The sequence below is a fragment of the Petaurus breviceps genome, unplaced genomic scaffold (assembly GCF_028583685.1).
Source record: "Petaurus breviceps papuanus isolate PSGF00001 unplaced genomic scaffold, PetGlider_PUasm1.0 90977, whole genome shotgun sequence".
NCBI classification, from domain to species: Eukaryota; Metazoa; Chordata; class Mammalia; order Diprotodontia; family Petauridae; genus Petaurus; species Petaurus breviceps.
The window spans coordinates 15,758,699-15,784,374 of NW_027187391.1; the positions used below are offsets into that span (position 1 = coordinate 15,758,699).

The 25,676-nt window shown below is 36.6% G+C and overlaps 1 protein-coding gene and 1 long non-coding RNA gene across 2 annotated transcripts in view; one reads left to right on the forward strand and one right to left on the reverse strand.

Annotated features, from left to right (window-relative positions):
- EPB41L2 (erythrocyte membrane protein band 4.1 like 2) overlaps positions 1 to 25,676 on the forward strand; it is a 280,886-nt gene that overhangs the window by 111,386 nt on the left and 143,824 nt on the right. The window contains exons 2-3 of the mRNA XM_069077330.1: positions 10,645 to 11,123; positions 13,027 to 13,239. Of these exons, the coding sequence (XP_068933431.1) occupies positions 10,659 to 11,123; positions 13,027 to 13,239 (678 nt within the window). The 5' untranslated portion in view covers positions 10,645 to 10,658. The remainder of the gene's footprint in view (positions 1 to 10,644; positions 11,124 to 13,026; positions 13,240 to 25,676) is intronic.
- On the reverse strand, positions 22,672 to 24,016 carry LOC138153271 (uncharacterized). Its single transcript, XR_011166322.1, has 2 exons — positions 23,436 to 24,016; positions 22,672 to 23,256 (listed from the first exon to the last, which is right to left on the reverse strand). It is a non-coding gene; the product is annotated as an uncharacterized lncRNA (long non-coding RNA).

The window sequence follows — 25,676 nt, forward strand, 5'->3', positions numbered from 1 at the left end:
GAGAGAGAGAGAGAGAGAGAGAGAGAGAGAGAAAGAGAGAGAGAGAGCGCCAAGAATTTTTAGCATACTGGAGACACTAAGGAAAAATGAAATCTCTCCTTGAGGGCAGGGCTGTCTAATTTTCTCATCTCTCATTCTACAACAGACTTGCTACACTTCATTCCGCTGCAGAACCCCACTGATTCTGTCTCTCCCAGTTGATGGTGGGGTAGGGTATTGTCAGGTTATTTTTCATGAAACTTTTTCATTTATAGTCTGACAGAAATCCATTTCCTTGAGGAGGTAGAGATAGTCTTAAATCATCATATAGTAGGAATTCACTTTCATTTCATACCTTTCTTACTTAATGACTGTGACTGAATTGAAATAGATTGTCAGGTTCATTCTGGGGGCTCATCCTTGCCCCCAAAACTATGTGGTAGGGTATGGAAGTAACATTTCAGTTATTCATGGGGCATATTTTGTTCTTAATTTTCTATTAACATATTCTTTCTTTCCAGGAGAATATGTCACTGGAGGACCGGGACTCTTTATATACATTATTCCTTTTATATACTCTATGGTCTAAATAGCCATTTGCTGTTCGTCCCAAACAACATTCCATCTATCATCTCCAGGCTTTCAACCCATCCTTATCTTTTCCTCTTAGAATCCCTAGTTTCCTGCTTTATGTGATCTTTTTTTATTTCTACAGCTACCAGGGGATTCCTCATATTTAATTTGAGATATTTTAGATATGCTATATATTCTTATTGTCCCCACTCATAGAATTGAATTTTTTTGAAGTTAGGTCCTGTATTCCCAGTGCTTAGCATAGTGTCTGGCAATAATGCAATCCATGAATAGTTGTTAAATTCAATTGAATTAAAATTGTTTTCAATATTCTTATCATACCAGTTGTGATTGGCCATGGCTACAGTCTTTGTAAATTCTACTGTATTGGTTGACTGATGGAATGTTTCTTATAACTGTTCACATAAAGAAAGTACTTATTTCCACACCGAGATAACCTTGAGTCAGAAATATATCATTAAAAAAAGCATTTAACTTGGAGAAACTTTTAAATCTAGGATCATATTGACAGTTAAATCCCAAATCATGTACTTGAATTCAGTCTGAGGGTTGGAGTGACACAGTGAATAAGGCTATATGGAAATCAGATAGCAGACTAATGGTATTATTTAACATTTTGCAAACATTTTATTTAAGCAGCTTCTGTTAGGGGAGATAAAAGTGTAGGCAATGCAGGGTTCTTGCCCTCACATAGCATCTACATTTCTTGTTGAATGTTAGTAAATGTTAACTACTCTGAACATGGTGAGCATGATATACAAAACCACAGTGTCAATCAATGCCTGTGGAGACTAGTTGACTTTACTCTGATCTATGGCTGAGTGAACATTGGCACGCTCACTGTGACCATCTGGCTCACAAATGTTACAATGGCCTTGAAAATGGAACTGAGGGTGAGGAAATAGTTTGTCTATTAACCATTCTGGTGAAATATTTAGCTATTGTTATTAAATTATGTAGCAATATACATATGGATTTACAAGGAAATGTGTTTTGCATGAGTACACATGTGTAACCTATGTCAAATTGCTTGCCTTTGCACTGAGGAGGGGGATGGGAGGGAGAGAATTTGGTACTCAAAATTTGAAAAAAAAAAGAATGTTAAAATTATTTTTACATGTAATTGGGGAAAAATAAAATATTAAACTTAAAAAAAGTACACTTGGAGTCTTCATTACCTTTATTCACATATGTGGTATTTCTCATTGCCAAAGTGAGAAGAAGCAAGATGTGCTGGTTAACAAGTATAAAATGCTTATTATGTGTTAGGCAGTAGTAGGCAATGACCATATAAAGAAAAATGGAGAATATTTGCTGTCAGGAAGCTTACATCCTATAGTTTGTTGTACACAGCATTACCATTCAGTAACAATGTCCATGATTGGAGTGCTTGCTGCTTGCCTGATACCTCTGGTTCACATGTGATGAAGTGTTTCTTCATGATACAGCCAGATAGGAACCTGTGGTACTTTGCTTGATATAGTTCTGTTTTCTGGTCATCATATTTGATACAGCATGCAAATCTTTTTTTTTAAAGCAAGTATGATGCTTAATTGATATATCTTAAATTAGGTCCCCTTGAAAATAAGTACTCCACTCTAAATGGGAAGAAAAGGACCCCCTTACATGGGTGAACATTGAATAGTTTTTTTTTTTTTGAGATGTTGGGATGTAGAATTTATAGTTCTTCTAATGAACATTAACTGGAGGTGTTAGATTTTTCTCTTTCAACTCAGAAAACCTGAATGTGTGGAAAAAATGACAAGTTTTCAAGACCTTGGTATTTAAAGACAGGTGTGCATGGGCATATAGCCAGGTGATGACTAATGATTACGTGTGAGTTTCCCCCATAACCTTCATTATGCTTATGGGTTCTTTTTTATTACTTTATACAGATTATGCATAGAAACTAATATAACTATGCTTTAAAGTTAATTTTATCCTCTTTGGATTTCTATTTGTCACTAAAGTGTGACTTACAAAATAAATGTGAAAAGTATGTTGGAATAATTTTTAAAAACTGAAGTGGTATAAATTCAGTATTTTTCTAGAAAGATAATTCCTCAGTGGCTAGAATACTGGGCAGGGGTCAGGAGCACTCTTCTCCCTGAATTCAGATCTGGCCTCAGACATTTACTAGTTGTGTGGCCCTGGGCAAGTCACTTAACCATGTTAGCCTCAGTTTCCTCATGTATAAAATGAGATGGAGAAAGAAACGGCATACTACTCGAGTATCTTTTGCCAAGAGAATCCCAAATGGATCATGGAGAGTAGGACACAACTGAAATGACTGAACAGGCAAGAGAAAGATAACTTTTATAGAACCAGTATCTTGATCCAGTTTTCCTATTTTTAAAAGATATAATAACTATATAAAGTTAGATGGAGTAGAAACTACTAAAATATTTTGGAAATATCCTCATTTATCAATTAACTATGAGTGGCTCAATGGCAACCACCACCACCACCACAATAATAATAATTAACATTTATGTAGTACCTACTATGTGCCAGGCATTAGTGCTTTACAATTATTATCTCATTGGATCCTTAACAACCACATGGGAGTTAGGTCCTGTTATTATCCTCATTTTACAGAGGAGGAAACTGAGGCAAACAGCGTGATCTGCTCAAGTTACACAGCTAGCAAGTATCTGAGGACATATTTGAACTCAGGTCTTCCTGACTCCAGGCCTAGTGCTCTGTCTACTGTGTCGCCTAGCTTCTCCTAGGCTGTTTGATATTAATTGATGCATTAATGTCAGTTTGTATATTGGAACGATATCTATGCACATACACACATATGTATATGCATATAAACACACAAATACACACATGCACACAGATGTACACACACTGCTTAAATGTAGGCTAGCTACCCTGATATTCTACATTGGTAAGCCTCCCAGATCCATTTGGAGTGGGGAGTCTCTAATTTCTGGGCTCGTCACAATATTTCATAAAAAATAATGAAGATATAACTATAAATAATTGACTTGGGGAGAATTGGGAAATTGTCTGTCTTCTTTATGCCTTCTTCCTTCTCAGAAATCCCTTGTTCTTCATCCAGTTGCTAACAAATTCTTTCAAAGATAGACCAGAATTATTTCTTGCACTAGGCTTTTTGTTTTACTACTTTTTTTTTTTTTACATCTTGCTTGGTTTGTGGGTTTGGGTTTAGAAGCCTCATTTTTAGGATGCACAGAAATCAAAATGTAAGAACAGGGACTCTGGTTTGTGGGTTTAGAGTTACCTGAGTTCGTATCCCCAGTGCAGTGTGATACCTGGCTCATAGTAGACCCTTAATGCATGCTTGTTAACTTGGTGACATTATCTTTTCTGTTTAATTAAATCAATAGATTTTAAGTGATTCTGTTGCAACATCTGTTGGATAATCAGAACTGACTAAAGATATGCTACTATTCCTTAATTCAACCTGCTCTTCTCCTTCACAACAGAACTTAGTTATTATGTTAATTATATTAGAGTAGAACAGAACCTTAGAGGTAACATGTACATGAAGTTAGATATGCCCTTGGGAGGGCACTTTGGGAACAGCATTGACATTTTTTTTTTAATAGCCTTTAAGCCTATATCCACTGACCGTTAGAGGATTTGTTTCTCTAAGGCAGGCCCCATCTCACATCAGTAATTAGTTCTATGGAAATTTGACTTTAAGCAAAATAACAATATGTTCCATACAAATCAAGCTGAGCAGAGTGGAGGCTCTGTAGGAAGCTTGAAGACTTTACACCAGTTTTCTTGATATATTGGATGTTGTAGGTGGATAGGTGGCTGGACATGGAATCAGATACATCCACTTTCAGACACTTAATACTTGTGTCAGCCTGGGCAAGTCAGTGTTAATCTCTGTTTGCCTCACTTCCCTCATCTGTTAAACAGAAGTAATAATAGCGCCTGCTTTCCCAGGGTTATCAAGGCTCAGATGAGATAATATATGTAAAGTGCTTGGCACAGTGTCTGGCATTTAGCAGGTATTCTCTTCTTCCTTTCTTCTTCCCCCTCCACATAGCAGAATGACAAGGTTTTGTGGGCTATGTCAATCATTCCATCTTAAAGCCTGTATGGGGCAGATCTCTAAATTTGAGGGTTGCTGTCATTTTACCCTGCCCCTTTTTAAAGACAGATAATTAATTAAATGATGGTGTAAAGAGGACTGGACTGAGAATCAGGAGACCTGAGTTCTCATCCCTGTTCTGCTACTAACCAGCTGTATAACCTTAGACAAGTCATTAAATTCAATTTTACAAACTTTTGAAAAATGCATTCTTTGCACTGACCAGCCTCCTATGCCTGGGATACAGCCCTTTCTTATCTTCCACTTTGTAGAATATCTTCTTTCAAGGAACAGCTCAAGCACCACCTTCTACATTATTGGTTCTCAAAAGGGTAGTAAGTACTCCATGGACTGAAAGGCCCTTTTAAGGGACCCACAAAGTCAAGATTATTTTTCTTAATAATACTGACATCTGCTTGTTAAAATATCCCTCCCTTTTCCAACTACAGTATACATTTGTGTGAGGCTGGATTTTCTTTATATATTTATATGAAAACAACATATCTCAACAGATGGATGTGGAAGTAAATATGAGAATCCAGCTGCCTTTAAGTTATATATTAAAGAGATTTGCAAAAAATATGTAAAACAATATTCTCACCAAATTTTTGTTTTTGAAAGTATACTTTCATTAAAATGTATATTTTCTATAACGTACTTAATTTAAAAATGAGTTAACACAAAATATTTAATAAGTTTAAGTTTTAATTTATAATATTGTAAATACCAATAGATAAAGTCCACATAAACAAAAACTCTTTGGGGTTCTCAGTAACTTTAAGAGTATAAAGGGACCAAAAAGTTGGGGAACTGTTGTTCTGTACAAATCCTTTCCTTATCTATCACCCCTCCCCAGCTGCCCAGTGTCCTCCCTCCCAAACTGCCTTGTATTTAATTACTTTGCATTCATTTATATTTATTCTCTATATACTTATGTGTGTCCTTGTTGTCTCTTATTAGAATGTGATCGCCTTCCCAGTAGAGGATTGTTTTGTTGTGTTTATATTCCTAGAGCTCAATACAGTGCCCCTGCATATAGCACATTCTTAATAAAGAATGTTTGTTGATTGATGAATGAATGAATTTATTAAGTTCTTATTATATGCCAAGCACTGTCCTGGGGATGGATATGAAAAAGAACACAGCCCCTGTTCTCAATGAATATATGTTCCCTAATTGAGGAAGACATACATGGAGGACAGAGATTTGTAATAGGGCAGATAGATCCAGAAGTCTTAGTAAATTCTTGGGGGGTATATCAGGATATCTGTCCTACAGCAACAGCTCACTACCATTGATTGGGAAAGGGGGCCTACTGGTCAGATTGGAGAGGATATTCTAGTTTTCCTCCTTGCAGGGGTAGGGATGGGAGCTCCTTGCCCAGATAGGGAGGGAAACAGGGACGGTGCCTTATCAAGAAGGTTGAGGGCTGCCCTGTGGAGGCAGCAAGGAAGAGGTTGAGCCCAGCTGTTAGCCATTGCTGTGGACCTCCATGTGCCCCAAATGGGGTCAGAGATTGATAGATTGATTCCTCTAAGTAGGTATGAAAAAATGAAGTAACACAGTTCCTGCCCTTTGAGAGCTCTGCCCACCTTGGAGAGGCAGAACACAGAAAAAATAAGTATGAAAATAACTGAATGAGAAGGTAAATTATATACATGCAGAAAAATTCTAGAGTAATATAGGAAGTAAAAGGAGGGAGACCATTCTTGTAGTTGATCATTGGGATTGAATTCATTGAGAAACCAATTTGGGCCTGTAAAAAGTGGGAGCTATTTTTCATTGTTTGTAGTATCCCTTCCAAATCTAAGATTCTCTGCCCAAATGTTCATGGTTTACTAGGATTATTACATAAAATGGAGCCCCTGAGTCCTTTCCCCATACAGGGACTTTATAAATAACCTACCCCCTGTCCACTCCTATCCTCACCTCACCTTTGCTGAGTTCAAGACTTCTAGAAATTCACAGGTTTTTCCTCTTCTCCCAAACGGGAATTCCTGGTTAGAAATATTTTAATACATCGTTGTTTTTTTTTGGGGGGGTGAATGTGGATGTATTAACATTCTGATTTTTATCAGTGGCTGATTTACACCCCCTCCCCAACAAAACTAATTAGTATATGGACATAGTGAAGTTGATCAGTCGGTAACTAACCTCTCTTTTGAAAAAGAATGGTTTCCTATTACAAAGCTGCCCACCTAACCAGTACTGTTATTTTATTAATGGAAACTTCTGCATGACTGAAGGTTAAGTGATGCATGCTTTTTCTCATGGTACTGTTACAATAATGAAAACTTTTATAAGCACAGATGAAGCGTGCTAACGTGCTGATTGTGTTGAAACCACATGATCTCCTAATGAGCTTGCTGTTAATCTCCAATCTTCTTTTTAGCTGATGATTATAAGGCAAATGGAAACACAAGAGATATTTTACTTAACATATAACTGTACAAATAATAGATTTTAAAGAAAAGTAATTAGAGATTAGTGGGGGAGGGAAGTAAAATTAGTAGAAATGTGACGATACAATTTCTCTTCTCAGCCTGACTATTCATACTTTGGATGGTTCACTTAATTATCTAGGCTTCAGTATTCTTAAATGTAAGGGGGAGAGGGGGTGATGGATGAGATGATTGCCAAGATCCTTTAAAATGGTAGGATTCTGTAGTCCCAGGTGAAGCAATTGTATTGCAATTGTACAGAATGATGGTTTCTTAAGAAAAACGTAATTAACAATTTAAAAATCCTATGCAAAAAGGTATCCTATCAACAAAATAATTATTATGTAATCTTTATTATGTGGCATTGTAAGACCCATGAAGACAGTTACTTAGCTTTGACCTTTTTAACTGCCTTAAGAATTTGCTCCCTATCATTAATAGAATTATATTTAACAGTTGAGGTGAAAATTACTTAAAATGACAATTTTTTTTTCATTTTTGTATGTTTCTATTTAATTGGGTCATTGATTTATAAACATTTGGTAGTGATTTGAAAATGAATTTAACTGAAGTTTTTTTGTACAACTTTACTTTCTAATGAAACAGAGCTACTTGGTAATGACTTTTTTTTTTTTAATTGATATCTGGACCAACTAGTTCTAGATCCCCAATCCATTAGCTCATTAATGCTAAGACTGAATAAGATCTCTTCACATGATTTTTTTTCTTGTAATGTGATCATAATATGAAAAACTAATCTTTTTCTTTGTCACTATTATGTTAGATTATAATCTACCTTTTTGCTCCTCTGTATTTCATAGGTCAGAGTGGCACTGGCCTTCTTTAAGAATGAATAGAGGAGACAAACATTTATTAAATGCCTACCATGTGCCCCGCACTGTGCTAAGTGCTTTACAGATATCATCTCCTTAGATCATCACAACCACCCTGTAAGATAGGTGCTAAAATATTATTCTTATTTTACGGTTGAGGAGACTGAGGTAGACAGAAGTTAAGTCACTTGCCCAAAGTCCCAGCACTAGTATGTCTAATGCTGGGTTTCAATTTAGGTCTTTTTGACTCTTGGTTCAGCTCTCAATCTGATGTACCACCTAAGTGCCCCTAAGAAAGGTAAAATACCTGTGTAGGTTATTTTGCTGGGTGATAAACTAATTCATAATAGAACCTTCATTGAGTTAAATAACTTCACAGTTCACAGTGGGAGGTCAACAAATATCTGATACTTCCTAGGCCAGAAAAGATTTTATGCTATTCTAAACTCTAAAAGCAAATGACATCTGCATATAGTTAAAATAGCAGTAAGAAACTTGAGGACAGTGTTTTACTGCTGTTAAAATATTTTGGCAAATTGTCAGCTTTAGCCCTTTTTTAGAGACCTAAATCTCATAAATGAACTTAAGTAGAGGGGTTGTTGGTTATCAAGTAAATGTGGAACATTGTTGAATATTTAGATTTGATACTACTTTGATTTGAAAAGTTTTAAGCTCCAACTAAAGCAATGTGATATGATGCCTGTTGGTATTTTACAGTAAGGCAAAATTTATAATAGGACTTGGGAGTTAGATCTGGATTCTGATCCTGGCTCTGCCGCTAAATTAATTTTGTAATCTGGGGCCAGTCACTCCCTGTAGACCAAAATTGCTTCATCTGTAAAAGTGAGGTAAGAGTCTAACCCTCAAGACCCCTTTCAGTTCTAATGTCCTTTCACTGTAATTTCCTTGGAATTACTTGCTTAACCTTGAGATAATTAGCTTCAGACAATAGATACCTAATCTCAACCTTGAGTGGAGTCTATTGTATTAGTATACAATTCAGAACCTCTCCAAAAAATAAAATGAAGGGTTTGAGGAGTTAGTGGTAATCGATGGAGGGACTTTGATTGTATTTTGATGTTTCTAGAATCGTTGTAAGTTGGAATAGAAGGAAGGATGTTCAGGAATGGATTTTGTAATTTGATGTAAAAGAGAGAAAATTTCTGATTTTATAGTTTTCTCACCATTAAGCAAGTCAACAAACATTTATTAACTGGATGTCATGTGCTAGTAAGTGCCAGGCATACAAAGAAAGGCAAAAACATAGTCTTTGCCCCTCAAGGAGTTGGTGTTCTAAAGAGGATGACAACATGCACACCTATGCACATACTATATATATGTGCACACATATGCATGTGTATGATATAAGATAATATGTGTGTTTTATAATATTTTATATATTTGGAGGATTTGAGTTTTGCATAAAATGACAGATTGTAAAATTAAAAAGTCTTATAATGTCTTGTAATACTTGTAATATCACCAGCAGAAATTCCAAATTATTTTACAGAGAAGACTAGAACACAATTCTAATTTCTTTATAAATGCAGAACACCATTGTCTTATAAGAGTTCTATTATAGTTATTATTTGTGGTGGATATGGGATGAAAGAAATTCTTAGTTTTCTATAACAATAACAACTAATAAAATACACTGTGCTAAGCATTTTACAATTAATTTCTTACTTGATCTACAAAAGAACTCTTGGAAGTGGGTGCTATTATTAGCTCTGTTTTATAGATGAGGGGAAGTGAGGCAATTAGAGGTTAAAGGACTTGCTCAAGGTCACATAGCTAGTGTCTGAGACCAGATTTGAACTAAGGTATTCCTCACTTTGGGCCCAGAATTCTATTCAGTGTGCCACTAACTGTCCCATTAGCATTTGGAAATTAATTTATGTTCATATAGAAGATGCTTAGAGGAAGCATGACTTGGTGGGTAGAAAGCCAGCCTGCCTCAGAGTTAATAACACCTCAGTTCAAATGCTTGTTCTAACACATTTAATTTTATGCATTGAAAAAAGCATCCTGAGAACGGTCCTTGGACTTCACCATGATGCCAGAGGGTTCTGTGACATAAGCAAGGTTAAAAACCATGGTCTAAGTTACCATAAGTAATTGCTATCACTGTAAATAATACATTATTTTAAAAATCTCCATTATCATTTTCCTGAATGTAGATTTAAACATTCCTCAGGGAAAGGGGCAGTGAAATACAGGGAAGTTTCTCCCTGAATTATCTGTAATTTACATCCCTGAATGTCTGTAGTTTAGATCTACAGGGTCATGTGACCCTGGACTTAACCTCACTTAACCTCAGTGCCCTGGGTTACCATCTAAGATTTTAAGTATCAGAAACCCAATCTGCCATGGTCAAGAGGATTTCCTCAATGAGAGGTTCCCTCTACAAATCTTAGTATCAACACAAACTAAACAATCAGTCAATAAATATTTATTAAGCACCTACTGTGTTCTAGCACTATGTTAAGCTTTAAGAAGACCCTAAACTAAATGCTCTTCACTAGAGATTCTGATGCTTTTGTACCTCTAGTTCATGTGTTTCAAACCTCAGAGTTGCTTTCCTCTGTTCTTGTTCCTTTTTTTGAGGGAGGATAACCAGTTAATGCTCTCCCCTACCTGTCTGCTGCATGCCCATTTCCCTTTGGTTAATGTTGAGAGCAAATGCAAAAGTTAACACTTGCGCTTTGATTTTCTTTAGCATCCACGGTGACCATGACTACTGAAGTCGGTTCTGAGTCTGAAGTAAACAAGCAGGCTGAGCAGATAGGATCAGATGCCGCCCAGGAGAAACCTGATGAAGAAGCATCAGAAAGTCAGCAGAATCCATCCTCGGAACCCGAGGAGGAAAAGAGTCCAGCGTCCTCCACTGCCACTGTTAGCAAAAGCAGCCCCCGGAGTCAGAAGAAGGAGAAGGATTCCTCAGAGAGCCGGGGTATCTCTCGCTTCATACCCCCATGGCTTAAGAAACAGAAGTCCTATAACCTGGTGGAGGCCAAAGATGGAGTCGAAAGGAAAGAGCCCACTGAGGCTGTTGTGGAAGAGCCCGTAGGAGAAAAAGATGTATCCCTTCCAGAAGAAGGGAGTGTGGTCAGGGGTGACACGGAAGAGAGAAAACGGCAGGATGTCAGAGGCGATGATAAGGATGAAAAACATTCAGTCAGTAGTGCTGAGACACAGGTATGTTTAAAATGATGATTTGGAACAAGTAAAGGGACAGCTTGGTGATGCAGGCTGAGAAATAAAAAGTACTTGTCAGTCTTTAAACACTCAATTCCTCTAGTCTGATCAAGAGCATCCACAATACTTTAGGAACTGGTCTCTACCTGGAGACCCTTAAGAACAGGATTATAGGATATAAGAAGCTTAGAAATTATCCAGTTTAATTGCCGTATTCTGCATATGAAGGGAACTGCTATCTAGAAGAGGAACTTGGCTTAACTAGATTTACACAGCTAGTGGCAGAACCTTGTTGTGCCCTTGGGCACATTGTTTTTTCCCCTCTCACCCTCAGTTTCCTCACCTGTAAAAATGAGTGGGATTGGATTAGATCAAACAAGATACTTGTCTCAAAGGTTCATTCTAGCTCTTAACTCCTGTCATCATCTGGTTGGTCGACTGAGGGTGTCCCTCCTTTACCTGTACCACTCAGTGGTAATTTTTAAATTAAGGTAACTTTTAAAATAAGTTATAAGTTGGGATCAATATGAACCTGCTTCCCCTTAGTTTAATTTAGATGTTCATGTGAATAAAAGGCAGAAGACAGCATGGTACAGAAGAAGGGGCATTCATTGGCTCTGAAGTCAGGACACCTGGGTTCAAATCTTAACCTCAGTCACTTACTACTTTTGTCACCTTGGACAATTCACTTAAACTTTCTGGGCCTTAGTTTGCTCATCTTCTATCTATAATATGAAAAGGTTTGAATAGATGGCCGTTGAGGCCCCTTCTGATGCTAGATTTATGATACTTTGAAAGTAAAACTCAGAAATCCCTCTCTATCACTTTGTCAATTTTTGGGCAGTAGTACTCAAAGATTTTGGCTGTGTAAATTGTCTTTCTTGTGATTTGAATGATTAATTTTTAATCATCAGTATAGTTTGCATTGTAGCGACTTTAGATCTTTATTCTTTAATGCCAAAATTGTTGATAAGAGTTAGCTGATAGATAACAATCTTAAGATTTGGGGGACAGTCTCTGTATTTCATTGCTGTTTTCCCAAAGGAATGTTGAAATCTACATTCTGTATGAAGTATAATGGAGATTTCAAAATGGCGCATTATTTACAGTGTTAGCAATTACTTATGGTTAGCTTAGAGCATTGCTTCTTTTTTTCTTTTTCTGTATTTTCTTTTTTTCCTCAATTACATATAAAACAATTTTACACATTTAAAAAATTGAGTTCCACATTCTTTCCCTTTTTCCTCTGCCCCTTTCTTCAGAAGGCAAGCAATTTGATATAGATTGACATGTGCAGTTATACAAAACATCTTATGATGTTTTCTTCACCATCTTAAGAAAGAAAATACAAACCAAAACAAAACAAGAAAAATTAAGTTAAAATATGCTTTGATTTGCATTCAGATTCCATGAGTTTTTTCTCTGGACGTAGATAGCGTTTTTCATTATGAGTCCTTTGGATCATTATATTGTTGAGAATAGCTAAGTCATTTGCAGTTGATAGTTATACAATGTTGCTGTTATTGTTTACAATATTCTCCTGGTTTTGATCAAGTCATGCTATATCAGTTCACATAAGTGTTCCCAAGTTTTTCTGAAACCATCTTGTGGTGTAGTGGTTCTTAACCTTATTTATGTCATGGACCCCTTTGGCAGTCTGGTGAAGCCCAAGGACCCTTTCAAAGGATAATATTTCTAAAGGCCATAAAATAAAATACATAGGAATTGAAAGGAAACCAATTATATTGAAATACAGTTATCAAAGTATTAAAATAATAAAAAAACGTACCCGAGGTTAAGAACCCCTGGTTTAGACATAATTAAATTCATCAAAATGGTTGTGTTTGGGAAGTTGGTTAGCCTTGTTGTATAATAATGATTTATTCTATTGATTTCTTAACAGCCTGCTAAAGAAGATAGTAAAGAGATAGAAGTGGCAAAGGTGGAAGGAATCCGGGAAGACAAACAAGGAGAAGCAGCTAAAAGGGAGACAAAGGAAGTTCAGACAACTGAGCTCAAGACAGAGAAGGCGGGCCAGAAAGCTTCCAAGAAGATAAAAACAGTGCCATGTAAAGTGATGCTCCTTGATGGCACAGAATACAGCTGTGACCTAGAGGTAAAGCAGCAAGCATGGTAGAAAGAGACCCTTACGTGCACTAAGAAAGTAGGGGTATAGTATTCTGCTATTTGCTGGATGGCACAACAAATACAGTTTTCCTTCCTTCTTTCCTTCCTTCCTTCCTTCCTTCCTTCCTTCCTTCCTTCCTTCCTTCCTTCCTTCCTTCCTTCCTTCCTTCCTTCCTTCCCTCCTTCCCTCCTTTCCTCCTTCCCTCCTTCCTTCCCTCCTTCCCTCCTTTCTTTCCTCCTTTTTTCCTTTCCTCCTTTCCTTCTTTTGTTCCCTCTTTCTTTTTTTTGCCTTCTACAAAGTCCTAATGAGCTGGTTTGGTACAAAGTCACATTCAGCAGGCCAGAGAGAGGGATAAGTTAGCATTTTCACCATGAACAATTAATCTTCTGAGCTTTAGGACAAAGCTATAAGATTATCCCTCAAGGAGAAATTTCAGAGCTAGGTAGACTTAGAAAATTAATGCACTTTGAAGCAGTGGAGCATCTTAAAATCTGAAATTGATAAGCACTAGCCTAGAATGGCACAGTGTTCATTTTATATTGTTCAGCTAATGAAACACCCATACTTTCAGAGCACAGAATGCATAGAATTGTAATTAGTTCCAATTAAAGCTAATAGTTGGTTTCAGTTTTTTTTAAAGATTCAACAACCTATTATTTTGTATGATTTGAATTTTTTTTTCTTATATAATACTTTGTTGTTTTTTTTTTGTTTGTTTTTCTTTTGCTTTTTGGAGGGGGAAATGCAGGGCAGTTGGGGTTAAGTGACTTGCCCAAGGTCACATGGCTAGTAAGTATAAGTGTCTGAGGCCAGACCTGAACTCAGGTTCCCCTGACTCCAGGGCCAGTGCTCTATTCACTGTACCACCTAGCCACCCCCTTATATAATACTTTGACTTGGGTTTTCTGATCTGTTTAAATGTTATTGACTTTTTTTTTCTAATTTATTTGCATTTTCAGTTCTTAAGAGCGGAAGTTAAACTGTCTTGATAAAAGATTTGTTTGTATGTATGCTTAGCTACTTTGCATTTTAGCGTTTAATCTGCCTGAATTATATTTGTTTTCATGGTATATAAAGCAAGGAAAGTAGTTTGGAAAAAGAGTATATCCTGTTCAAATACTCACACCATTTTGGCTTTAAGATTGTAGTATTAAATTTGTAAAATGGGGATTTTACCTCCATTTTCTAATTGTTGTGAGGATAAAATGATGAAAATGTTTATAAAGCATTTTGCAAACTTTTAACACCCTATTAATGTTAGCTAGCTATTAGTGAATTAGAAGGGCACCTAGGTGGCTTGGTGGATAGAGCGCTGGGTCTGGAATCAGAAAGACCTGAGTTCATATCTAGTCTCAGAAATTTAATTAATAGCTGTGTGATCCTGGAAAAGTCACTTAACCCTGTTTGCCTCAGTTTCCTCATCTGTAAAATGAACTAGAGAAGGAAATGGCAAATCACTGTAGTATCTTTGCAAAATAGGGTCACAAAGAGTTGGAAATGATTGAACAACAACAGCCTAAGTAAGTTTATCATTATTCTTGTTGAAGCAAACTATGAATTTTAGATATAGCATAAGATAGAGCTGCCATCACAGCAGGAAGCCAAGACTGAGAATTATTGGAGTGCTCTATTTTGTGGAACTCGAGCCTCAGGGAAACTGAATAAAATGAGGAAATGACTTTATATGTTACTTGGTGAGTTTCATAATGAGATTAATTTCCATCTATTCACTGTCACTAATGACTTCAGATATCATTAGTAATATTGTTTTTCTGCAGTCAATGGCTTCTTTGCTTTCTGGGTATATAATTCCACTTTTTGATATTATTCTGTTTATATAAAATATTTACTAGGAAGTGTGTGTGTGTGTGTGTGTGTGTGTGTGTGAGTGTGTGTGAGAGGGAGATAGAGGAGAGGGAGAGAGAGAGAAAGAGGAGAGAGAAGGAGAAGGAGAGAGAGAGAGCGAGAGAGAGCATTTGAGACAAGAAGAGACTCAAGTCAGATTCTACAAAGAACTGATTTAATTAACAAAGCATTTTTCAAATTGTTCCATGTTTTGTGTGATGTGAATAGGGGTCCATATACTTTTTGATTCTTGTGTTGTTTTTCCTTTTAAATGGTTAAATGAGCATCTTATTTATATCATTTTGGAAATAGTTTTTATTATGAAAAGAGATATAATTTGTTTGAATGTGCCTAAAAATTTCTGTACTCCGTGTTATCTTGGCGAGTGTTCCATTTCTGTTGACTCATGGTAACCTTTATGTTTCTTTGGCTGTATATTTAAATCCCCAAAGCATTTTGCCCAAATTAATGTGGGAAATGCCACAACTTTATGCCACTTCCTGTGAGGTATATCCAAAAGAAAAATATGATGTGGTCTTTGTCATTTAGGAGCTTCTAATCTTTTGGGAGAAGGAATTTTAATCCACTAAAGTCCTGTTCTGTATGTCTCATTCTGGCATGATGGTGATCCCTGGTCCTTCTATGGTTGTATTAAAGAAGTGTAACAGATGAAAGCTGCAATGATTTCAATTATGGGTTGAATATCCCTCTTCTGAGGATCATCCTACTTATGTTTGGGGAAACCTCATCACCAGAAGTGAGAATTGAGGGCTTTGAATTGAAGCATTTTTTTTTCCAACTACTCAAATCACTGAGGGATTATAATCTGCATCAGTAAAGGAAGAGAACCTACATTGTTGAAATCATGAATGAATGAATGAAATACATTATTCTAAGGACCAGGCAGTACAAGTGGAAGGAGAATATGCATATGAGGGAATGGTGAAGGGAAGGGTGTTTTGGTCTGGGAAGTCACAGGGGATGATTCATGAAGGTATACAGCAGAAGATTAACGTGCTCTTTCCAGAAGCATTGGTCGTACTGATTTGATTAGTATTCCTAGAGCAAAAGGTGGAGAGAGGAGTGTGGTATGATAATGGGGTGTGTGTGTGTGTATATTTGTGTGCATGCATGTATGTAGGTGTGTGTATTGCATGATGCCTAGGGTAGGTGATTGGATGAGATGTGATCTGAGAGTGGCTACATATATGGCTTTTTGGGTTTGCTAATCAGGACAGACCAGGTAGGTCTAAGTTGGGAGCTCCAAATCTGAGAAGATTAATTCCTCCAGGGCACGGTCTCTGGAGGTCTAAGGGGTTTGAAGATTGCTGTGGCATGGAAGATGGCACAAAAAAAGAGTGGTTGATAAGTACTGCCTACTGTGTGCCAAACACTGTAATAAATACTGGATTGGATAATGGAATGTGAAGCTGGATATGGACGTGAATAATGAGCCCTTGAAATAGTAAAGTATAACATATGTTTATGTACACACATGTGTGTATATGAAAAAATTAGAGAAGTACAACATAGAGTACAATAGTGTTAAGCAGAATGAAATGTCATAAATATAATATAGGCCAGAGTTGTCAAACTTAGCTGTCAGCTTTTGGTTTTTGTTTTAGCCCCCTTTGCTCAGATGAATATGTAATTAAATTAACAAGTCTTTGTGAAAGGAAACAAAGATATAGGTATTGCTGTAGGGGAAATGCTATAAAGGGAAAACAAATATGCAAATCTATTTGAGATCACTCATACAAAAGAAAAGTGGGACTAGTAGGTACGAATGAGGTCATTGTTGGCTGGAGTTTATTGGAGAAGGCTTTATGGAAGAGTTAGCACTTTGAAAGATTGGTAATTGGAGCTTGGTAGAGGGCATTCTAGGCAGAAGGACAGTATGAACAAAAGCCAGAATGAACTTAATTTTCTTAGGAAGCATTGCAACGATCTATCTGGAACATAGGTATAGGGTACTAGCTTGAAAGACAATTGGGTGAATAAAGCAGAAACAGGTTTCCACTTCATTGGCAGAGTAATTTGCATTCAAAATTGATCTGTAAGGAAATTAGAACTATTTTAATTTGAACGGGCACAGTAGCAAAATAATAGGAGTCTTAAGATGCTGGTCTTGTAAACCCAGAAAAATAGAGAATTTAGACTAATAAATTTGTGGCATAATGTATCTGTTTAGTCTATGAAAGCACAGTCAGTACCTATATTGATAAAATTTACACAGGACTCCTTAAAGAAATAAAGAACAACTTAAATAGTTGGAAATAATCCATGTTTGTGACTCAACTATGCCAATATAATAAAAAGACAATACTTAGAAAGTTAATAATGCCATACCAATTCAACTATAAAAAGAATCAATAAAATAGTAACAGAACTCATTCAGAAATTTAAAAGTTTTAGAATACCAAGGGAAATAATGAAAAAATAGGAATGAAGGGCAAATAATATGTCCAAACTTCAAATTATATTATAAAGTAGCAATCAACGGAATAGACTAGACAAGGAAGAGTTAGAAATAATTAAACTTAATAACTCCCATGTTAAAACCTCAAAGCATAAATTTCTTATGAAATTATTCCCTCTTTGATATTAACAACTGGGAAAACTCTATAGAAGGCACTCTGGCAAAAATTAGGTTCAACCAATATCTTATACTATATTCCATAATTAACTCAAAATGAAGATCATGCAATAAAAACATTAGAAGACAAACATCACATCTTTAATAGCTGTATGTAGGGAGTAAAATCTTAACTAAAGGGATGTAGAGATGACTAAAAAGATAAGATATAATTTTGATTACATGACATTGAAAAACTTTTACACAAAGTTACTGCAACTAGAATGAGAAAGGGAAGTTGTTGAATGGAGGAAAAAATCTTAGTTATCAGATGTGTCCGACAAAGTTCTGTGATCCTGGACATATCAACAACTAGAAGATCCAAAGCCATTCCCCAGCTGACAAATGGTCAACGATTTGAACAAACATTTTCCAAAAAACTATTGCAAATGTTAATGTAATATGATGAAAATACTTCAAATCACTAACAATAAAGAAAAATTTGAATCAAAAGAGCTCAAAGGTTTTATCTCAGACTAGTGAACTGACAAAGATGATCAAAGATGGGGATAGTCAGTATTGGAGGGATTGTAGAAAAAGGAGTATGTTAATGCATCACTGGTCCAGCTGGTCCAGTGATTCTGGAAATCATTTTGGAATGAAAACAAAGTGTCTAATGTGGTCTTATCCTTTAACCCAGAGATTTCACTACTATGCATGTGTCACAAGGTAGTCAGTGACCAAACTCTAAAATATTTATCAAAGCACCTGTTGTGATTGTAAATGAACTAGAGAGGCCCATTGATTGGGGAATCACTAACCTAAATACGTTAAGTGAATGTATAGTACAATACTGTGATGTAAGAAATGAAAATGATGAATATACAGAGATATGGAAGCATTTGTCAATAAACTGATTCAGATTATGAAGTAAGGTGACTCAGGAAAAATAAGCACATGTATGTCAAGGTAAATGCAGAAAATAAAACAAGAAATAGTATGTTAGAACAAAGCATGACCAAAATGTAGTAATTCTTTTTGTTATAAATAAATATCTCATTGGGTTTTTTGGTTTGTTTTCATACCAGTTGTTCCTGAATTTCCCTTAATTTAGCCTTCCCTTCCCTTACTTCACAATCTGTATCGGTTTACCTAAAGGTTCCCTTTGGGACCAATTTTTAGACATACTCAGTATTTGGCTTACTTTCAGTGTTCATTTACATACTTTTCATCATTTTGTGCTTTCCTCTATTTCCATTTATTTCACTCAACATCGCCTTAGTCATGTCTTCCTATTTTCTAAAATTCTTTATGGTTTTCATTTCTATTTCATTCATTCCCTTCATAGGGTATAGTCATTTCCTTATTATTTGGCACCTTATTTCCAATTCTTTGCTATAACAAAAATTGCTGCTATGAATATTTTGTGCAATACTGTACCTTTCTTTGTGACTTTTACCTACTTGGGTTCTGTGTTTAATATACAACTGGCTCAAAGGGTATTGTAACTTATGTCCCTTTTCCTTTCGAATTGTTTTTGAGTGGTTGGATTAATAGATCAACATTAGCATTTCAGAGTACCTGACTTCCATAGCCCCTATGATATTGACTCCCACTGTTTGTCATCTTTACCAGTTTTCTAGGTATGAGAAGATATTAAAATTTTATTTTGCATTTCTCTTAGTGTTTCAGGATGTTTTCACATGGTCATTAATAGTTTATAATTAAAAAAAAACTGTATCCTTTGATATCCTTTGATAGTCTTTGCAAGTTAAGGAATGTTTTCACAAAATGGAAATAATTTAATTTATAGTTGCTTAGTTTTATATAGGAACAAGTTTACTGCAGAACATGTATTGGTTTGCTTGTAGAAACAAGTACAAAACCATCTGTATTTATCAGAAATCCTGGATTTGGATTCACTATGTTTTTTTGAGACTAGCTAGGCATAGCTTAGAGCTGGAGAAAGATGAAATGTGAATTCCAAATTTATCTAGTAGTAATAAAGTGAATCTGTGACATTTAGATACACTTCTTGAATCTTGTTTTTTTGTGAAGTGGGGATAATATGTGCCTTATAGTTGCAAGAATTAGTTTAGACAACATAGAAAGCATTTGGTAAATCTGTTACAACAACAATAACAACTAACAACTACTACTACTACTACTACTACAACTACTGCTACTACTACTACTTCTTGACATCTGTACAAAAAGGATTTTTTAGAAATACACTCTAGTGAAGCATGTTTCCAGTTTCCTTCTTTATCCCTTCCAATAATCTTCACCCAGGATAACCTGAAATCTCATCTTCATGTTGCTTAATTAAGCTTTGGATACTCAACACCTTCTCAACTCAGCCTCTTCTTCCCTTTGATTGGAGACCTGAAGGATGGAACACTAAACTCCTCCCAAAGTCATTCTTTATAGAAGACTAAGATTTGAAGTTTCCAGCTAACTCTATTTTCCATCAGCAGCTGTTTGGTATGGACCTATAGGGAATATGATACCTTTCACCTTGATACCTTGTCCTCCCCACCCCCTTTCTAGCTTTCTTTTGTGTTTCTTCCCCCATTTGATTGGAAGCTCCTTGAGAGTGCAGACTGTTTTTTTTTTCTTTTTCTCATTTTTATCTCCAGGCTTAGTAAAGAGCTTAGCACATAGTAGGCCCTTAATAAAATGCTTATTGAAATGGGAAAAAAAATGAATCCTGACACCTCTTAATCTTTTTGGGTGATGAATTACATAAATGCTTTCGAAGGTCTAAAAGAGGATGCCTTTTGAGGAGCAACTGGTTTTTACTTAGAAGACCGGAGTTAAGATCTTCTCTCAGCCACTTTTTGAGTCTCCTCTGTATCAGGAATTGTGCAAAGTGATGGGGGATACAAAGAAATTTACAAAAATACAAAATACAAAAGGACATTCTTCCTGCCCTCAAGGAGCTTACATTTTAAAGAAGGGAAAGACCACATATGCACATGCCTTCCGAATGTATACAGAATGAACATGAAGTTGTTTGGGAGATTGAACACTGGGAGCTGAGGACATCAAGAAAGTCTTCATGGAGAAGATGGAATTTGAGTATGGAGGGTAAACCAGGGATTCTGAGAGGCAGAGATGATTTCCCTTGTCTCATGTCATGTTCTCATTTATTTTGAAGGTAGAGAGAAAGCATGGTGTAGTGCAAAGAACCTTAGACTTGGAGTTAGGAAGACCCGAGTTAAAAATCCAGCCTCATGTATTAATTGTGTGATCCTGGGCAAATCACTTAACCTCTGTTTGCCTCAGTTTCCTCAGCTGTAAAAATAGAGATAATAATAACACCTATCTCACCGGGGTTATTGTGATGATCAAATGAAGTAATATTTGTAAAAGTGCTTAGTGTAGGGCCAGGCCCTTTTCCTATCTTCTCCCTAATTTGAAACATTAACCCCAGAGGAGAAGTTATAAGTAAGACTTGGATAGCGTAATTAAAGCTAATAATTGTGCCAACTCCTCCCTCTGGGAATTTAATAGTGAGTTTGTTTTAGCTAAGAATTACATATGATTAGATATACTTAGTGTGATGGAAATGAAGTCAGAAAGATCTAGATTCCTCTTCCTTTGGCTCATTGGGTTGCTTGGTAAAAGTTACTTAATCTGCCTTTATTATGGTGCGCAGGCTACAAAGGAAGGAAAGAATACTTGTCATGCATGTAGCAGTCAGACACTTCCAGGCTCTTGTTTTTAATACTTTGCTAAGAGTACATTTATGCAAGGCCTTACAAATACAACTGTATCTGGAGTTGCTCACATTTTCCTTTGGCATCTCAGAGTTGTCCCCACATGTCTGCGTTGAGTGAGAATTGAGGGTATTGTTTCTGCCCACGCTGGAATGTCGACACCATTTCTATTGGGTGTTATGAATAAGGGGGAGCAGTCATAGTGGAGGGCCTCTTTTTCCTTTGTAATTCTTTACTGGTAATAACTTCTCTGAAACAGTTTGTCAAAAGATCTCCTTGGGTATATTGTATGAAGGAGCTAAGAAACCCAATTTGCTCTCTTCATTTTTGTGGAACTTTTTTCCCGTTTTTCCTTGTTCATCGTAATCTGTAAGCTATGCTTTAGGTTCTCAGACCTTCCTCTGCTTCTTCATTCCTCCCACTTCTTCATCCCCCCACCCCCATCCTCAATATGAGAAACCAGTTACCCTGTTTGATGCTCAGAAAATTTCAGTAATTAGTCATTGCCTGCAGGATAAAATTCAGGCTTCCTTAGACCGACATTCAAGGCCCTCACTCTGTCTCTTCCTCCTCTCTTCCAGTTTAGTTGCTCTGCTCAATAGCTTATAAATACATCTTGGGTTTTCTTCATTTTTTTTTTGTTTATACCCCATCTCCCTTCACTGTGGTGGAAAAATCACTGAATTTAGAGAAAGGATTTAGTGATGACTTGGGCAAATCACTTTATCCTGATTGGCCGTTTCTCCTTGTCTAATTTAAAATTATGAGGTTTGATTAAAGATACGATCCTCAGGCCTATCTTTTCCAGCTATGTAGCACATAGTTGGCCTTTACTAAATGTTTATTGAATTAAAAAAAAACACAGGTCCTGTCATTTCTTAATCTTTTGGAGTCCTTTAAGGTGGAGCTCAGCCCTTTATGAAACGTGTGTCCTTTACGATGTAGCTCAGACCCTTTCTCTATGAATCCTTTCTTGTTTTACTCTAGCCTGCAGTGATCTCTCCAGCTTATAAATTCTTATAACACTTGACTGTCATGGGATTTGAATCTGGAAGGGGCATCAGAAGTCATTTTACAAGTGAGGAAACTGAAATTCAAAGAAGTGAGGTGATTTGGCCAATATCATACAAGTAATACATTGCTATCACTTACTTGGTAATTAATTAATGTCTCATGTCATCTTTTCTGTTGAATTAATGTCTATCACTTTTATGGTTTTTTAACTTTTCCCGTCTTGTCTTATGTAATATAATGCCAAAAGAAAGGCAACTTCCCAGGTTCAAAATACCAGCATAGGTGCTCTCTATTTTATTCAGTAACAAACCCAGAACAGAGAAGATCAAAACATGACATCATTCAAAATACAGCATTTACTAAGTGTGATTAAATAATCTCCAAGGCCTACCCCACCCCAGGACTTTCCAATCATTCAATCAATTACAAAGTCTCTGTTCCAAATACTTCTCCACCCCTAGGCTATACCTTAATTAAGTCCACCACAAAGCCCCTCTTCTCAAATGGAGATTAGTTTCCAAACATAAGTAAAATACATTCATTTGCTCAACCATAGAACACAAAAAGGTCAAAAGTTCCCCACCCCTGGATCACAATTGAATCTACCCCAGAGTTACATCAAGTTTAAACACAGCACTTAATACCCAAATGGAGGTCTTTTCTTCATCTTGACAGGAGGCAAGTTCTCAGCAATCTTAGTTCCTGGAGAGACAAGGCTTAGCAAGGCCATAAGATACATTGCCAGTCCCTTCATGAATTTATCCTCTGTCTGTAGAACAGCCCTAGAACCCCTGAACACATTAGCAAAGCCCTCTCCCAGGATTTCTGTAAACATACAACAAGAAAATCCTTCTTCAGGGCTTCTGAACCAACAGAAAGGCTCCCAGACCCCTGCAACAACAGTACTGTCCCTCACCAGTGGACAGTATTCATTCTGTCTGCAGGACAGTCTCCAGACCCCTGCAACAACAGTACTGTCCCTCACCAGTGGACAGTATTCACTCTCTGTCTGCAGGACAGTCTCAGGCCTTCTTCAACAGGACAGTCTTTCACCAGTGGACAAATCTGGCAAAATAACATCAAAACAGACAGACAAAGTACCAGCAAAACAGCCATGTCTCCTCAGTCCTTGGCAGCTCAGGGGGCAGGTCTCAAAAGTCCAGGGCAATTCAAAGCGGCCACCAGCAATCCTCTTAGTCTCTCTCTCTCTCCACGAGGTGCTGCTTCCAAAAAAAGATCTTCCGCCTCTCTCCAGTGTCTCTCCAAATCTACGTCACCAGCTCCTCCCAATTCAGGACTTTCTTTTCACATCAACAAGCCCATCCCACAGGTGGGATTAACAAGCTCTGGGTTTTAACACAATCAATTTGAAAACCAAGTCAATAACAGGGGAATCTTTAATTGCCATTACTATCACATCTTACCATCTGGGATGTTAGTTCGTTGAGGGCTTAGACAGTATTTTATATTCCCCCTTTCCCCCCATAAGATATTTAAGTGCTTTATACTTAAAAGTACTTAATAACTGTTGTTTTTATTTTATCCCAGTACTCTTTTACACATATAAAATATGAAGTTGGGGTGACTAGGTGGCACAGTGAATAGAGCACTGATCCTGGAGTCAGGAGTACCTGAGTTCAGATCCGTCCTCAGACACTTAACACACACACAAAACCTAGCCTTGTAACCTTGGGCAAGTCACTTAACCCCAATTGCCCTACCTTTCCCCCTCCAAAAAAGAAAAAAAAATGAAGTCATAGCTACTATATCCTGTACTTCCTCACATCATATTTGAAGGGAACTAAGTTTCCTTCATCTAACTTGTTTTATGTTTTTGAGGTTTCTACCTCCTACCCCCTTTATCCTCTACTAACTTTGAAAGAGTAGAAATAATAGCTGGTAAAAGTTTAGAGCAGAGTTTTGAGAACATTATTCATTAATTTAAAGAAGCAATAAGTATAATTAGAAAAGCAGTGATGTTAAAATGGGTGGAAAACCTGTCTTAGACAAAACCCAAGTTCAAGGCTGTTTCTGATTTTGGTGACCCTAGCCAAATCATTTTTAATCTTTCAATGCCCCAGGCAAGCCTGGATGACGATAAATTTCAGGAAAGTTACTGATATGCCTTGTAGAAGGGAGTATGCACAGGATAAATTCCCAACATCAGTCAAATCATAGGTTTGGATCAAAAACATCATCGGCCTTTTTGTTACTGAAAAATTGGGAGAAGGGAAAATGAATCAGCACACACCCTCCATATGCCTTTCTCTTAGTTTCTTTTTTCTTTTTCTCCCTCCTTTTTTGGTGGCTGTTCCAGTCTTTGTTTGAGGTTCCAGTGTAACACTAAGGTATTAAACCAGAACAATGAACCTAGTTTACAGAAACTAGATAAGGTATCTGATCCTTCTTGCTTCTGAATCAAAGAAAAGCAAAATATGTCAATTGACACTCCCCCAAAATCTAATTTTATTTTAAAATTTTTCTTCTTACTTTCTCTATTTTCTTTGCCTATGTGTTAAAAAATTGCATTACGTTTATTGAAACAGTTTGGTCCTTTGAAGCATTTAAAAATTTTGGTCTTTCTAGTGTTAAGCCTTAAATCTAAAACTTGAAAGGAAAGGAGAATTTGTATATAAACACCTACCTTTTAGTCACTTGATAAATCATATGTGTGTCTTTACTTTTCTACTCTTGAGCTTCCCTAAATATCATCGATCTTTTTGCATGTAAAGTCTCTTTTGGAATTCACTACTTAGAGGTATTTTGCCCTAAGATAAGGAGGTGATGGGTTGGGATGACAGTTTTCACAGAATTCTTCTTTAGCCTTTTTTCCCCCCTGAAAATATTAAGAATGGAATGATTATAAGAATTGAAGTAGTATTTCCAAATTTGATAGATTTTAGGGAGAAGGAAATGTGACTATTTAAAATACTCTAGTTGCAAATTTATTTTTTTCCCCCCAACTGAAGAATGTGGCCCATGTGAAGATGATGAGAAAAGCTAAGGTTAGGTCATATAATCATTAACACAAGCTCTTTGCTTATACCGTCATCTTTGCTTTCTCTGTTTCTTGGTCTCAGTTTTGCTCCCATTTATATCATGGCCTTTTCTCAGCATGCAGCCCTACCATTTTGCTGAGCCTACTGTGTTGAGAACACCTCATTTCTCTTTATTGCCCATTCCTTCTTCCTGTTATCTTTCCTCTGGTTTGCTCAAGAGAAGTTATTGTTATGTATCCCCTTGCTCAGCCTGGAAATCTCATCATGCTT